Here is a 17007-nt window from a genome sequence, read left to right on the forward strand (position 1 = left end):
TCATAGCTTTCACTCAAGGGAAACTTTACAAGGATGGCCTTGAACGAGTTGAAAAAAAAATGGAGATTTATCGATCATGGTAATAATGTGATCGGACTTTAAGAACGATGGAATTGATACTTGTAAAGATATTTTGATACTCAAATTAAAATAAATTTAAGAAGTATAGGTGAGAGGTAAAAGTATATAATATATTAAAAAAATTCTATTATATAATTTATCTTGTTATTTTATTTTATTTTTTAAAATAAAAAATATTTAAATATGAATATTAATTAAAGATTTACAATTTCGTAGCCAATTTACAGCAAAAAAACCTAAACTCGAAAAACCAAGTCGTTACTTGGCCGTTTTAGAGACCCAATAAACAGAAATTAAACATAAATCATTAAAAAAAAAGTTATCAAATAAAAAAATTGTAAAATAATAAAATAAAAAACTAATTATCAATAAATTTGCAATATTTATCATGTATAAATTTGAATACTTAGAATTTTTTTTAACTTTACTAATCTATTTTTAAATTTGGCATTGCAATTCCTTCAACTACAAACTTATAGGTTTTTTCTTCTGCTTGAAATTTTATTTTAAAATACTCATCACATCTCAAAAGAAAATTTTTTACATTTTTTTTATCTCTATAATAATTAAACTGGGAAAAGTCTAGGAAGCCAGCAAATTTATTAAAATCTGGCTAGCACTTAGCCAGCAAAAGAAAAATGAGTGATTCTCCACTGTTAGATGGAATCTCACACCATTAAATACACTATTGATGGCTAATTGATGGCTATAACTCAAAATCTGCTGCCCTAGCACTCCTCATTAAACTAATTTAAAATTAAAATTTATATTAAATATAATTTTTAAAATATACTATATTAATAAAAAGAGAATATATTATCTTAAAAAAAGATTAGTGAAATAAACATTGTAAGTTGTAACGTTATTATTATAATTTTACGATAAAAACTCAATCATATATTCAAATAAATAAGATATGCTCAATTGTACTCCTATATTTCATTAATCTATTTCTTTTTATTTTTATCAATTTAATAAAAATATATATCCAAATCAATTTAACGTAAATTCTTTTTCACTTATTTATAAAATTCTAATTTTTTTCCTAATTCAAATATACAAAATTTTCCATCTTCATATTCATAAAATTCTAATTTTTCATTGTAATTTTTTTTTCAAATCCAATAAGCCAAAATTAAAATTCTAATTTATGTTGTCTTTGTTATTGTTTTATTTATATAGTGTATTTTTTAATATTGTTATGTTTAACTAGATAATATTTTAAAATTTATTTTTATTAGTGTGTAATATCTTTTAAATATAGTATATAATTATTAATTTTGTAATGTTATATCTTTTATTTTAGTTAAATTTTTATAATTTAATTAAAAATATTTAAAATAATTAAAAATAATTTAAAATATAAATTAAAATGAGACCAAATATTAGAATAATAAATCTTACATTAAGTCTCAAATTATTATTTATAGTATATAATTTTATAAGTATTTATGTGATAATTTATAAGATTCAAATGAAATTAAAATAAAAAATTGAAGATGATCTAATAAGAGAATTGAAGAAGCACAAATATTGTAGAGAAGCATGCATCATGCATGCATAAATGAAAACAACATGATGCCTCAAATATCTTAAGGAGTAAGGACTATTATGATCTGTAAATACTAAATAAAAGAAAAAGAATAGAAATAATTCAGTAAAATAATCACACACTTTTCCTCTCTTTATAGAAAAAAAGACAACAAAAGAGAGTATGAAAGGTCCAACATGAGAGAGACACGCAAACCCACTTTGACCGACACGTCCCTCTGCCTCATTCAACTCAACTGCACCGAACCTATACGCTAATTTCGCCCATTCTCTCCCCACGCGCCTTTCCCGTGGAATATTTCACACGCGCCTTCTATTTTTCACACAAACACCATTTCATTTAAAATCCTGTAACTGTAATAGCTCTCCGTCCCCGCCGCAAACCTAACCACAAACCCATACATTTTCATGGGGCAATCACCATCCACCACCGTGCTTTCATCGGAATTTAACCGCCACCAATTTCACGATTTCGATTTTGATTTTGATTTTGACTTAAGAAACCCTATCGATCATGATTTCACCGCAGATCTCCCCGATGATTGCCTCGCCGGAATCTTCAGCCACCTCACTACTGCCGACCGCAACCGGTGCTCTGTCGTTTGCCGCCGCTGGCACCGCGTCGACAGCCAGACTCGTCGCCGCCTTTCCCTGAACGCCAAGGCGGAGCTTCAGGATCACCTGCCGGCCGTGTTCACCCGATTTGAATCGGTCACGAAACTCGGTCTGAGGTGCGACCGCAGGTCTGTTGGGTTTTTCTCTCCTTTGTGAGGCCCAAGCCCAACATTTTGAGGGTGTCTCTTGCACCCATTGTGCCACAACCCTAGTTCAGATTTTTGGGGTCATTGAGAGTGAGTGAGAGTAGCCACCAAGTGAGAGAGAAAGGGAAAAACAAAATTCCCGTTTTTGCCCAAAGCAGTAAATTTCAAATATCAGTTTCTCAGTTGTTCACCGTTGGATCGGCTTGAAATTTAAACTGCATGTTCTTATCATCTTGTTCTTCATTCTGGTCGGTGGAGATGTTGATTGGAGATTTGCAGTGAGAGAAATTGGCTTCGCAAGAGAGAAATTAGGTTTCCCGTTTTTACACAGAGCAGCAATTTTGGAACGGCAGTTTCTCATTCTTTCACCGTTGGATCGACGTGAAATTTGAACTGTAGATTCTTCACATCTTGTTCTTCATTCTGGACGGTGGAGATTTTAATTGGAGGTCTACAGAGGGAGAAATTGGCTTCGACAGCAGCTCTGTTTTTTGGGTATATTTCATCTTCTTGCTTTTCATTTGTGAGCTTTGGTGCTTTGATGTTTTGGCTGGTTATATGCACATTTTTGTGCTTTGTTTGAGACTCTCTTGTACCTCATTTGATTATAGTGGAGCTATTTCATTGGTCTGGACGACTCGTGGTTTTTACCTCTTACCTTGAGGGGGTTTTCCACGTTAAAATCTCGGTGTGTTCTTATTATTGCTTTACTTGCTATATTTGCTTGTTATAGTTGCTGCCATATTGTGTTGTGAGTGCTTCCATATTGTTTTTGTGTTGGACATTTGTGTCGTTTCCGCTGCTAGGCTCTTTCATACTGGTATCAGAGCTTGTTGGTATTTTTCTGGGCTTGTGAGTTTGTGAACAATGGAAGCTAATACTAATACTAGTAGGATGATCACTCTTAATGGTCCTAATTATGATTTGTGGAAGTCAAAAATGGAAGATTTGCTTTATGTCAAGAATTTTTATCAACCAGTTTTTGGTACAGAGAAGCCTAATGATAAATCTGATGATGATTGGACTTTGTTGCATAGACAAGTCTGTGGATATATTAGGCAGTGGGTTGACGATAATGTGTTGAACCATATTATTGGAGAGACACATGCTCGGACTCTTTGGATTAAACTTGAACAGTTGTATGCTCGAAAAACTGGGAATAACAAGATGTTTTTGATCAAGCAGTTGTTGGCTTTGAAGTATACAGATGGGACATCAATGACAGATCACTTGAATAATTTCCAAGGAATTATGAATCAGTTATCTTCCATGGGTATCAAGTTTGATGAAGAGGTTCAAGGATTGTTACTTCTTGGCTCCTTACCAGACTCGTGGGAAATTCTCAGAATGTCATTGTCCAATTCTGCTCCTGATGGTGTAATCTCTATGGATCTTGCCAAGAGCAGTGTTTTGAATGAAGAGATGAGAAGAAAGTCACAAGGTACATCGACTACACATTCAGATGTTCTTGTTTCTGAGTCTAGGGGGAGAAGCAAAAGTCGAGGTCCTAAAGGTAGAGATCAAAGTAGAAGCAAGTCTCGAGGAAAGTATAAGAATATTGAGTGTCATCATTGTGGTCAAAAGGGACATGTGAAGAAATTTTGTTGGCAGCTAAAGAAGGAGAAAGCCAAGGCAAGTAAAGATAAGAGCACAAATAAAGATGATGGTAGCAAGGAAGACAAGGTTAATGTAACTCATGATGATTTTCTTGTTGTTGAAGAGTTTGAATCTGTTAACCTTGTTGATAATAGCACTAGTTGGGTGATTGATAGCGGTGCTTCTATTCATGTTACATCTAGGAGGGATTTGTTTACGTCCTATACTCCTGGTGATTTTGGTGATGTAAAAATGGCTCATCAAGGTGTTGCAAAATGTGCCGGTGTTGGACAGGTTTGCTTGGAAACCTCCAACGGTACCAAGTTGACTTTGAAGCGTGTGAAGCATGTTCCAGATATTCGGTTGAACTTACTTTCTGTTGGTAAGTTGTGTGATGAAGACTTGGATAGCTCATTCTCTCGTGATAGTTGGAAGCTCACCAAGGGTTCCATGGTTGTTGCTAGAGGTACTCGACACTCTACTCTTTATTTAACTCAAGCAAAGATTGTGAAAGATGTTGTTAATGCTGCTGAGTTTGTTGATGAAACTGATTTATGGCATAAGAGATTATGTCATATGAGTGAGAAGGGCATGAATATGTTATCCAAGAGGAATCTTTTATCTGGTTGTAAGGTTGCTTTGCAAAAGTGCAACCATTGCTTTGCTGGAAAACAAAACAGGGTTTCTTTCAAGAGCCACCCACCTTCAAGGAAGTCAGAGATACTTGACTTGGTGCATTCTGATGTATGTGGGCCGATGAAGACAAGAACACTTGGAGGGTCTATCTATTTTGTAACCTTTATTGATGATCATTCTAGGAAATTATGGGTTTACACTTTGAAGACCAAAGATCAAGTTTTGAATGTGTTCAAGCAATTTCAAGCTTCTGTTGAAAGAGAAACTGGGAAGAAGTTGAAATGCATTCGTACTGACAATGGTGGTGAGTACTCAGGTCCATTTGATGCTTATTGTAAAGAGCATGGTATAAGACATCAGAAGACTCCTCCGAAGACTCCTCAGTTGAATGGCTTGGCTGAAAGAATGAACAGAACACTGGTTGAAAGAGTTAGGTGCTTATTGTCGCAGTCTGGATTGGCAAAATCCTTTTGGGGTGAAGCTTTGAGCACTGTTGTTCATGTCTTGAACCGGACACCATGTGTTCCTTTGCAATTTGAAGTGCCAGAGAAGGTATGGTCAGGTAAAGATGTTTTTTATGATCATTTAAGAGTCTTTGGATGTAAAGCTTTTGTTCATATTCCTAAAGATGAGAGATCTAAGCTTGATGTAAAGACTAGGCAATGTATTTTTATTGGCTATGGCATGGATGAGTTTGGTTACAGGTTTTATGATCCTGTTAACAAGAAGGTGATTCGGAGTAGAGATGTTGTCTTTGTTGAAGACCAAACATTGAAGGATGTTGATAATGCGGAAAAGCCAATGGTTCAGCCTAGTGATGATTTTTCTGACTTGGATATTACTCCCTCTATGCCTATGGTAGAAGATGGTAGAGTTGAAGCTCAAAATAATGAGCATGATACAAGTGCAGGTGAAGATGGAACAGTTGATCCAATACTTGATGAAGTTGGTGATGATGATCAAGATGAAGAACCAGCTTTAGAAATTCCTGCAAATGCACTTAGAAGGTCTACAAGAGAGAGAAAGCCTTCGTCAAGGTATTCTCCACATGAGTTTGTTTTGTTGACTGATGGGGGAGAACCTGAATGCTTTGGAGAGGCTGTTGAAGATGAAAGCAAAGCTCAATGGCTTGAAGCTATGCAAGAAGAAATGAAGTCCTTGCTTGAGAATGATACCTATGAGTTGGTGAAGCTACCGAAGGGTATGCGAGTTTTGAAGAACAAATGGGTATTCAGAATCAAGAATGAAGAACACAATTCTAAGCCTCGGTATAAGGCTAGATTGGTTGTTAGAGGCTTTAGCCAGAGAAAAGGTGTTGATTATGAGGAGATCTTTTCTCCTGTTGTGAGGATGTCATCCATTCGTGCTGTGCTTGGATTAGCAGCGTCTCTTGATTTGGAGATTGAGCAAATGGATGTGAAGACAGCTTTTCTTCATGGTGATTTAGACAAGGAGATCTACATGGAGCAACCGGAGGGCTTTGTTGTTAAAGGAAAGGAAGATTTTGTGTGCAAGCTTAAGAAGAGTCTTTATGGGTTGAAGCAAGCTCCAAGACAGTGGTACAAGAAGTTTGAATCTGTTATGGGGAAGCATGGTTACCGTAAGACAACTTCAGATCATTGTGTATTTGTGCAAAAATTTTCTGATGATGATTTTATCATTCTTTTGCTTTATGTGGATGATATTTTGATTGTGGGCAAGAATGCTTTGAGGATTAATGAGTTGAAGAAACAGTTGAGTAAGTTCTTTGCTATGAAGGACTTGGGTCCTGCCAAACAAATTTTGGGCATGACTATTACTCGTTATAGAGATTCCAAGAAGCTTTATTTGTCACAGGAGAAGTACATAAAGAAGGTGCTTCAAAGGTTTGGCATGAATGATGCCAAATGTGTTGCTAGTTCTTTTGCTCCTCATTTTAAGTTAAGTACCAAGCAGTGTCCAACCACTGATGAGGAGAAACAAGCAATGGATGAAATTCCTTATGCCTCAGCTGTTGGAAGCTTGATGTATGCTATGGTGTGTACTAGACCAGACATTGCTCATGCAGTTGGTACTGTGAGTCGTTTTCTCTCTAATCCAGGTAAAGAACATTGGAATGCTGTTAAATGGATTATGAGATATCTCAAAGGTACAACTAACTTGAGTTTGAGTTTTGGTGGTGAGAAACCTTTGCTAGTTGGCTTTACTGATGCAGACATGGCAGGAGATATTGATTCTCGAAAGTCTACTTCAGGTTATTTGGTCAAGTTTGCAGGGGGAGCTATTTCATGGCAGTCAAGGCTACAAAAGTGTGTTGCACTTTCTACCACAGAGGCAGAGTTTATTGCAGCAACTGAAGCATGTAAAGAGTTGTTGTGGATGAAGAAGTTTCTTGCAGCACTTGGTTTCAAGCAAGACCGTTATGTGTTGTTGTGTGATAGCCAAAGTGCTATTCATCTTGCCAAGAATTCTACTTTTCATCCAAGATCTAAACACATTGATGTTAGGTATCACTGGATACGGGATGTGTTAGATTCAAAGTTGTTGGAACTTGAGAAAGTTCACACTGATGACAATGGTGCTGATATGATGACAAAAGCATTGTCAAGAGAAAAGTTTGAAACATGTTGTTTGATCGCCGGAATGGCGAGAGCCTCCACCTAGTCGAGAAGGGGGAGATTTGTTGGGTTTTTCTCTCCTTTGTGAGGCCCAAGCCCAACATTTTGAGGGTGTCTCTTGCACCCATTGTGCCACAACCCTAGTTCAGATTTTTGGGGTCATTGAGAGTGAGTGAGAGTAGCCACCAAGTGAGAGAGAAAGGGAAAAACAAAATTCCCGTTTTTGCCCAAAGCAGTAAATTTCAAATATCAGTTTCTCAGTTGTTCACCGTTGGATCGGCTTGAAATTTAAACTGCATGTTCTTATCATCTTGTTCTTCATTCTGGTCGGTGGAGATGTTGATTGGAGATTTGCAGTGAGAGAAATTGGCTTCGCAAGAGAGAAATTAGGTTTCCCGTTTTTACACAGAGCAGCAATTTTGGAACGGCAGTTTCTCATTCTTTCACCGTTGGATCGACGTGAAATTTGAACTGTAGATTCTTCACATCTTGTTCTTCATTCTGGACGGTGGAGATTTTAATTGGAGGTCTACAGAGGGAGAAATTGGCTTCGACAGCAGCTCTGTTTTTTGGGTATATTTCATCTTCTTGCTTTTCATTTGTGAGCTTTGGTGCTTTGATGTTTTGGCTGGTTATATGCACATTTTTGTGCTTTGTTTGAGACTCTCTTGTACCTCATTTGATTATAGTGGAGCTATTTCATTGGTCTGGACGACTCGTGGTTTTTACCTCTTACCTTGAGGGGGTTTTCCACGTTAAAATCTCGGTGTGTTCTTATTATTGCTTTACTTGCTATATTTGCTTGTTATAGTTGCTGCCATATTGTGTTGTGAGTGCTTCCATATTGTTTTTGTGTTGGACATTTGTGTCGTTTCCGCTGCTAGGCTCTTTCAAGGTCAACGAGCGTGAACGACGAAGGTTTGATCCTGATTTCGCTCCGGTGCGTTAACCTAACGTGGCTCAAGCTCCGTGGATGCCGTGAGATAACGGAGGCAGGAATGGCCGCTGTTGGCGAAAACTGCAAGGCGTTGAAGAAGCTATCTTGCGCTTCGTGCGTGTTCGGCATTAAGGGAATCAACGCTGTCGTTAGCCGTTGCCAGGGTTTGGAAGAGCTCTCCGTTAAGCGGCTGCGTGGGGCCCACGATGGCGAGGAGGTGGTTGGTTCCAGAACGACGTCGGTGACTTCTGTTTGCTTGAAGGAGATCGTGAATGGTCAGAGCTTCGCACCCCTTATGATTGGGTCAAAAAAGCTTCGATCTTTGAAGGTAATTGGGTGTTTGGGGGATTGGGATGACACCCTTGAGAAGATTGGGAACCTCCACGCTGCGTTGGTTGATGTTCACCTTGAGAAGATTCAAGTTAGCGATGTGGGTCTTGTGGGTTTGTCTAAGTGTTTGAGTCTGGACACTTTGCACATTGTGAAAACCGCTGAGTGCTCAAATGTGGGTCTCAATCTAGTTGCTGAGAACTGCAGGATGTTGAGGAAGCTTCACGTTGATGGGTGGAGAACCAATAGGATTGGTGATGATGGTTTGATTTCTGTTGCCAAACACTGCATTAACTTGCAGGAACTTGCTTTGATTGGTATCTATCCAACATCTTCGAGCCTCGAGGCAATTGCTTCCAAATGCAAGGCTTTGGAGAGGTTGGCACTTTGTGGGCTTAATACCGTTGGTGACGCTGAGATTGAGTGTGTTGCCAACAAGTGTGTTGCGCTCAAGAAGCTTTGCATTAAGGGGTGCCCTATATCCAATGTGGGGATTGAGGCTCTTGCTTATGGTTGCCCCAATTTGGTTAAGTTTAAGGTGAGGAGATGCAGAAAGGTTACTGGTATGGTTGTGGAGTGGGTGCGTGAACATAGGGAGTCCTTGGCGTTTAGTTTTGATAATAGTGATTATGAAGCATTGAATGCGAGTCAAATTGATCATGATCATGCAGTGAATGATATGATAGCATTTCACAGAGAAAATGAGGAGGTGGCTGCTGCAGCTGCAGCAGCAGAAGCATCAAATGGTTACAATGGATTGGCAATGTTGAGAGCAACATTTGGGTTTTTGGCTAATAGAAGTGTAGTGCAATCAGCACTGAGAAGGTGGTATAACAATGATAATGTCCCCGCTCAATAGTAGCATTTTCATGACCTTAGTAAGAAAGCAAACGCGTTCTTGCCAAAGTCTTCATTTGACAATATGAGAAGGTGAATTCTTTGGTTCAATTTGCCTTTTGGGAGTTTCAGTTTCCTGAGTAGCTAGTAGCTTTGTTGCTGCTGCTGTTAGCTAGCTGCATTTGCTAATAACCTCTATTGGTTCTGTTCGGCTGTTCTTATTATTTGTGTTGATGGTGATACTAGCTTTGTATTACAATTAGTCTATTTTTTTGTTTCATTTGGAACACTGTTGTATCATATTTGGATTAATCTTACAAATATTGGCGTGTAATGTGATCACTGATCACCGGAACCTCTTTTTAACGAAAGAGCATTTAAATTCTTTAACTTGGTATGGATGATGAATGCTGCTCTTCAGTGTATTTATTTTCAAGTTTTAACTTTAGGATTTGGATCATTTATCGATTCGAGAAGTTGTATAAATTTTTTACTTTAATGTGGTTCCTGGAATTTTCAAGACGACCTCGAGGACTATGAATCACCTAAGCAATTTGGTAAGCAACCATGGAAGTGTTTGTCGCCTTCAAAAATGAAACTGTAGTGGAAAATAGTTGGCAACAATAGTGGAAAATACAATAAATTTTCACAATGCATAATAATGCCTTCCAATTTCACCTCTTAGTATGATCTATATTTGGAGAGGGCTATATAAAAGTCCTCAAACAATATATCTCAGAACCGGAAGTGTTAATTCCCTGTACTCTCAATCACTTTCAAAATCTTCATCTCCAAAAGCAAAAACCGAAGCATCTGCAGCAATTGCCTTGATTTCACTTGCCCCTACAGACTCTATGTTGGTGGTGTTACCGGATGCATGAATATTATTATCTGTTGTTGATTCTTGAGAAGCATTGTTTTGCTTACGTTCCTCATGCAGGCGCAACTGATTCGTTGAATGTGTCAACACTCCTACATGGTCTGAAGTATCCCCAGATCCTTGAGGTGCCGCTAACTTATATTCAGTTTCAGATTTTCCGCTCTGTCTATCCTTCTCTTCATCACTATCTGAGAATACATCATCATCATCTCCATTCTTAGGGACCTTGCTCTTCGACGCAAGTTTTGCACCAGCTTGGACCTTGTTTGTGTTGCCTTCGGGTTCTGTGCTGGCAGGACCGGCTTTGGTTCTTGCTGGTACGGTGCCATCATAGTCGACCATCACAACCTCGACCTGGAATCCTGGAGTGGGGATCTTTCTCTAAAGGGCACAGTTATAATAATTAAATTATCAGTTATCACCTAGGGTAAAGAATAATCAATATACATGTATAGGGGAAGAAGCTGCTGTTACTACTACTACATCATTTAAAATAAGGTAAATTACATAGACTTTCCTTCTAAGGGAGTAATGGAGAGATGACAAATCTAAAAGTGTTGTGTATGATAATTTGTTCTTTAAAATTAAGTCTAGTAAAAGGTTTATATTTTACCTTGTCAAAGCCATCGAGATCCGAGCCATCTAAAATGGTTCGATTTTCTGTCATTGTTGTATTCATCCAACTGCCAAGAAGAAAACGATGTATCAAGAGAAATATCAATGCATGCTTAAACAAACAAAACTCTGCTCCATAGCATGCAAATCGTGGTAGACACCAGCTATAGAATGTACAGAAGAATTGGGAACCAAAATATTAGTCAAGCTTAAAAGGAGGGGCCAAAAGAAGTATGTGTTGAGAACAAACCAGTAGAAATCTCCCTGCCCATCATTGAAGTGAATTTTGAAGTCCCCAACCAACTCTGTCAAACCAGGCTCCCCCGGTAGTGCAAAAACTACTACTCCTTTCTTCCGTATACTGATCCAGAAATCTTCGGGCTGAAAAGAAGTAATTCAGTAATCAAATTCACATATACGCATTAGCACAGAGGCTTAGGGAAAACAGTTAAACCGATCAAAATCAGCCATGAAAACTAGCATGAGTACCATTAGATCCTTTGTCTTTGGATGCTTTTTCGTGCTGAATAGAATTCCTGAGAATAAGTGGAAGCATCAGCTTCTCTCTGAATTAAAATTGAGAATTTTGGTTGTAATAAGAACTCAAAAAGTTGCATTGGAAAAAGTAAACTACAGAGACTTTGTAGGGGTAGAAATACATGTCAAAATACTCAATATGGGAAAGAGGTAATGTCAACTTGTAAAGATGGTATTTTGTGTGTGTATTTTTTGAATCTCTCACTTAAGTTGTACGCATTTATTCTCTTTGTTTTGCAACGTTATCAGGTAGGACATTAGTTGAAACAAACATTTTCTATAAACACCATTATCCATTTTTCTTCCTCTCATCGCAAAGCATGGAAGCTACGTTATTTTTTGCTTGCACACATAACTACGTTGCAATTCCAGTTAAAATAGTCATTTGATAAACGAAAGCCAATTAACTAAAAGACGCAATGTTTTGGGGCTGTATAATACTATAATAGTACTCGTTTCTAATATTAAAGAAATTAACCAAACATGAAAGAGGAAGCAATTAGCCTTGTTGCTTACCACTATGATCAGATATTGTAATTGATGGCCTAACCCAATAAGGGCAATTATGAAGCCGAAACCCTCTTAGCATGCACCTGCAGAAATTCCAAATTCAGAACTTCCTTTGGTTTTGATACATTCTTACAGAATTTTTATCTCTTACCTTCGTCCAGGTGGGACTTCGCCGTTGAATTGTTTCAAAGTCCGTTCAAAATATTTGACATATCTCTAAAAAAGTTAAAGAAGCAATCGAGTTTAGAAGCATATATCAAGAAGGACATCTTAAATAAAATGGCAAACTAAAATAAATGACTGACGATTTGACTAGGAAGAGTTAAGCCCTTTCCATCTATACATCTTTTCTGGTTGAAGTAATCTATGGCTTCCTCTGCAGTTGGGAAGAACTGCAAAATAATTCCGAAAGAATAGTTGGCAGTTAATAATTGAATTTTAATAGAAAAACAAGTGCACACTGCACAACCAGCAGAATATGAAGACTTACCTTCAGAAATAAAAGAAGGCTGCAAATCATTAATCCTGTCCTCCCCATACCAGCTTTACAATGAACAACTACTACATTTTGAATATCCTCCTTCAACCATGAATGTGCACTTTCACAAAATGAGGCTATAAGTTGAATAGGAGGGCAATTATGATCTGTAAACGGGAAAGTCGCAACCTAAACATGATCCCAATAAGTTAGCAGGGTGGTAAATGATGAATCTTAAGACAATTTGATGATTTCTTTTATTTCAAAGCTACAAAGGTAGACTAATGTAAGAAAGTATAAAAGTTGTTGTTTACACATTTTTATCTGATTTGTACCAGTTCAACACACAATGTACCTTGACAAAGTCCCAGTCTCTTAAGCATAATTGTTCATAATTTGTTTAATAATGCACACCACATGTTGTGGGTATTAAAATCGTCATGAAGACCTGGAACTGTGGTCTAAAATTAAACTTATGTTTTTTTTTTTTTTTTTTTTTTTTTTTTTTGTAGCATAGCCTTTTGGATGAATTTTTTTTAACAAGAAAAATTTGAGTGTGCTATTTTTCTCCCTTTCAGATTCTATTTAAAGGAACATGGTTACCATCATATGCATTAATTTAGAACATGTAAAAAATCAAATTCTGGAGATGTTGCATTGCAAAATTAGCAGCTCCTAGTACCATCCACTTGAAATTAAATATCAAGAACAAGTACTGTGAGCAAAATAGAGTAGAACTAAAACGATACAAGATATGTTCTAGAAATCTACCACAACTATTACCCATATATACCAGAATATGAATTAGAGTACTTAAGAGCTTGTTTGGAAACCATTTAACAAGAGAAAAAGAATTCTATTTCCTTTAAAAAAAGAATTCATTTCTATTTGAAACTCAATTCCAATTTGGAATGACTACAGAATATTAATAGAATAGAATTCAAATTTAAAGAGTGTGCGAGTGGATTTAGAAATCAGACCTCTGATTTACAAATGAAAGAAAAATGAGAATTGGAATTCTCAAAGGAATTCAAATTATTTATTTTTAGTTATTCCAAAGCAAGAAAAAAAATTCAATTCTTGAGTGAATTTTAATTCCTAGCATTCCAAATAAGTGAAAATAAAAATGAAGAGTGAAAACTATACCTTCCCCTGGAATAGCGATCCATCATATAACCTCTCTGCACAAAGATTGTATACTTTGTACTTTCCCTGTACAATAAGGTTTTAGGATATTAACATTTTCAAAAGCAACATTTTCAAAAGATAATATAAAAATTAACATCAACAATCAACATACAAAGATTAAAACAAAAAGTTTAATTGTTATAGCAAAATGGATGTCATTCCTCAGATATATTATTATGAATTGTGTTTCATTAAGGTTAGTATACCGTATAGAAATATTTAATTCTATCTTCTATATTTTGATGTTGTTAAATAAAAGACACTACTCTTAGACTTAGGTTCACTTATAGATTCCATTGCCTATCTTTTCGTTCCAATTTTAATATTAGCAGAGAGTAGGATCCTTGGATTCCAATTTCAGTGCAAAATCTTCTACCTTATGGTGAGTTTCAAAGAATTTGATTACTTCTTCCATGTGATTCCGATAGAACCCCTGCAAAACAGCTTTCCCATAAATCAAATGATGACAGAGCATGCCAAGTTGAACATCAGATAAAAACTATGCATAGAGACACCTCAATGTATCCGAAAATTCCGGAGCTAATATCACCGCCTGGAAATCCCATAGCAATTATATTTTCAGTGATGTATGACATATCCAAATCAAATCCATCTTCCTGTAGAATGAGTTTGTTAGCCACAATTTACTCACTTAGGGATTGCTTATAAACCTTTCATTACTTTAGCAATGATTATCTGTTTCCATTCTGGCACTGAAACTGAGCCACTGAGAACTGACCTGGTATCTACGTTTATTTTGAGAGACCATATGGCGAGCTTTGACCTGCACTGCCTTAACTGCACTCTTGGAAGAGTCCATCAACCCTTTGGTGAATGATTCAATTAAATTAGGCTGCTCACTGCCTGAATTAGTAGCGGGAGCAGCCTCATTCGACGGCGGTCGCAGTTTTAGACTTAGATTACTAGTGAGGCGAGCAAAGGCCGATCCGCCGTTATTTTCGGCCTGCGGCGAAAACGAGTGTCGGAGTTTCAGATTCTTTGCCCAAGACGATATTCCAGAAGCAGGCAAAATGGATGGTGAATCATGAGCAGTAGCAGATTGTACAGAGACTTGTTTTGAGGAGTGAGTTTTCGTTTCAGTGTTGGAAGCCAAAGGAGTAGGTTCTTTTGTTGATGATGAATCAGCAGATGCTTGTTGTTGTTCCATGACCACTACCCCCGGAATGTAGTTCTATAAACTCGTACTCAAATTGTAGAACTGCATTTGTTTTAGAAGAAAATAAATAAATAAATAAAAATAAAACTAGAGCAATGAGCATGTAGCAGTTTAAGCAGCTAACAACAAATGAACTATGTGAAAGCAATGGATAAATCATAATAGCAGAGAGTCACATCTTGAGCTAAAAACGAGATTCATAATTCGGATCTAGATATAATTTGAATAAGTTTCAGAGACAGGGATCTGAAAAATGCAGAGTTCAGTGATAGAGATGCAATGTGTTTAAACAAATAACAAAACGGAGGAGGAGTGGATCGCTTACCGGTGACGGCGATTCGGTGACCGAAGATCCACTTTATTATAATTATTATTATTCGATCTGTGTCATGATGATTATGTATCGCAGGGAATGAGATTCCATCAACGATTTTCAAAGTTTGCGATCAATGGATGCAGGTTCATGAGAATGAGAATCACAACGGGTGCGGTGAGAGGTGATGTCATGCGATTTGATTTCGCAGCTCGCCAACGTAAAATGGAAAATGGAAACTCCGACAAACAGACAAACGAGCCGTTATTTACTACTAATTTGGATTTGGATTAAACGTAAAACTTAGAAGAAATTTGGATAATCTATGTGCACATTACATTTTCATGTACATCTAAATTCACTATTAGTTTCAAAAGTTTTGAATGTAGTTGACTATTTTACCCCTTTTTTTGTGCCAATGCATGTAGTCGTGTACCTTCTTTCACAATCCCATGTGCTTTACTTAATAAAATACATGTGAAGGATTAGGGTAGAAATATTTTTTCGGAAAAGCCAAAACAAGAAAGAAAAAAAAAATCACAAATGTTGTGTTTAATGATACGTGAGCACTTGATAAAATCATATATTATTCGATATAAACACCAAAAATTATATATTATTTATAAAAGTTTATAATTTTTAATTAAGTTTTTATTGTTTAAGAATTTGTAATTGAATTTTTATATTAAATAAATCTTTTAATTATTTTTGTTAAAAAATACAATATTTATTTTTGTATTTGATATAGGTTGTAATAAGTAGCGGATCCAAAAATCTTATAAAGAGGGAGTCGAAACAAAATATTGAAAATACCATATTAAAATTGAAAGCTTTAATAAAAAAATAATTATATATTTTAATATTATTTTAAACTAAAATTAATTTTAAAAAAATCATTTATATCAAAGTTTTTTTCATAAAATTCTAATTTTTATTCATATTATAAAAGATATAACATAAATAATATAAATTTGTTTCTCTAATACTTTTAATATATATATATATATTTAAAATAAATTAATGAATATAATATATAAGATATATTCGTATTAATAAATAATTCACTTAATATATTTTAATTTTAATATCATAAAAAATAAAATTTAATTTAATTTATTTTTATGTATATATTTTTTATTACATTTAATTAGAAATTATTATAAAAACTAAAATATTTTTATATAATAATAGATAAAAAAATTATAAAAAAGATAAAAAAAATTAAAAGAATAAAAATAAATAAATTTAAAATGCATAAAATGGGATTTGAATCTCTATGTGTTGAAGTATAAAATGTCTCCCTTTAACTATTGAACTAGAAGATATATTATTAAAAATATTATACATTATATTAAATATATTTTAAATTTTAAAAATTTAGGGAGCCATGACCCATGGAGATCGCTTCCAAAATCTGCCTCTAGTTGTGATTGAGACGAGATGAATTATAAAAAATTTAAAAATAAATATTTTAAAATTATTATATTTGTTCAAAAATAATAATTTATAATTTGTATCTAATATAATAATTTAATTATAAGATTTTAAATTGTAAAATTTTAATTAAAATTTTAATAAAATTACATGTATTAACAAAATAATTAAACATAAAATATAACATATATTAACTTGAGAAAGGATCTTTATAAATGATATGTGATTTCTGTTTAGAAAAAAAAAAGGAGAAAGAGTAGTAGCATTTAGGACCAGTTTGGCTAAACTTCTTAAATAAGTTCTTTTGAAAAATGAGCTTAAAATATAAGGATTTTTATTAATATTAATTTTTAAATAAGTTATTTTGAGTTTGGATAGTTATTATGGAAGTCATTGTTTTAAAGTTGTGCATTAAATAAGAGTGATAAAATAGCTTTTGAAAATAGGAGAAGTTACATTTTTTAACTTCTTCAAAAGCTCTTAAATAACTTTTTGAAAAGTTAAAAATTTATCTAAAAAATTGTACCAAACACATTAATGTAACTTTTT

At 35.1% G+C, this 17007-nt stretch overlaps 2 protein-coding genes across 2 annotated transcripts; one reads left to right on the forward strand and one right to left on the reverse strand.

The window, feature by feature from the left end:
* Positions 1-1745: 1745 nt before the first annotated feature.
* LOC107642744 (F-box protein SKIP2) lies at positions 1746-9716 on the forward strand. The gene is made up of 2 exons (XM_016346207.3): positions 1746-2375; positions 8118-9716. The coding sequence occupies exons 1-2, from the start codon at positions 2041-2043 to the stop codon at positions 9346-9348; spliced, it is 1566 nt and encodes a 521-aa protein (XP_016201693.1). The 5' UTR covers positions 1746-2040; the 3' UTR covers positions 9349-9716.
* A 163-nt stretch (positions 9717-9879) lies between these two features.
* On the reverse strand, positions 9880-15419 carry LOC107642743 (phosphatidylinositol 3,4,5-trisphosphate 3-phosphatase and protein-tyrosine-phosphatase PTEN2A). Its single transcript, XM_016346206.3, has 13 exons — positions 15037-15419; positions 14274-14753; positions 14050-14151; positions 13911-13967; positions 13493-13558; positions 12359-12535; positions 12174-12260; positions 12020-12084; positions 11875-11951; positions 11311-11357; positions 11072-11202; positions 10820-10889; positions 9880-10587 (listed from the first exon to the last, which is right to left on the reverse strand). Exons 2-13 carry the CDS (start codon positions 14700-14702, stop codon positions 10093-10095), a joined length of 1803 nt encoding a protein of 600 aa, XP_016201692.1. The 5' UTR covers positions 14703-14753; positions 15037-15419; the 3' UTR covers positions 9880-10092.
* Positions 15420-17007: the final 1588 nt, after the last annotated feature.

This window comes from Arachis ipaensis, chromosome B5 (genome assembly GCF_059453495.1).
Source record: "Arachis ipaensis isolate K30076 ecotype BB chromosome B5, ASM5945349v1, whole genome shotgun sequence".
Lineage (NCBI taxonomy): Eukaryota > Viridiplantae > Streptophyta > Magnoliopsida > Fabales > Fabaceae > Arachis > Arachis ipaensis.

What these genes read in the sequence shown, in the direction of transcription:
- LOC107642744 (XM_016346207.3), top strand. Translation starts at nt 2,041, where the DNA reads ATGGGGCAATCACCATCCACCACCGTGCTTTCATCGGAATTTAACCGC. An exon ending in GGTCTGAGGTGCGACCGCAG is followed by an intron (nt 2,376 to 8,117) that starts GTCTGTTGGGTT and finishes GGCTCTTTCAAG; the next exon opens with GTCAACGAGCGTGAACGACG.
- LOC107642743 (XM_016346206.3), bottom strand. Translation starts at nt 14,702, where the DNA reads ATGGAACAACAACAAGCATCTGCTGATTCATCATCAACAAAAGAACCT. An exon ending in TCTTTGAAACTCACCATAAG is followed by an intron (nt 13,559 to 13,910) that starts GTAGAAGATTTT and finishes CTTATTGTACAG; the next exon opens with GGAAAGTACAAAGTATACAA. An exon ending in GGGCAGGGAGATTTCTACTG is followed by an intron (nt 10,890 to 11,071) that starts GTTTGTTCTCAA and finishes TCTTCTTGGCAG; the next exon opens with TTGGATGAATACAACAATGA.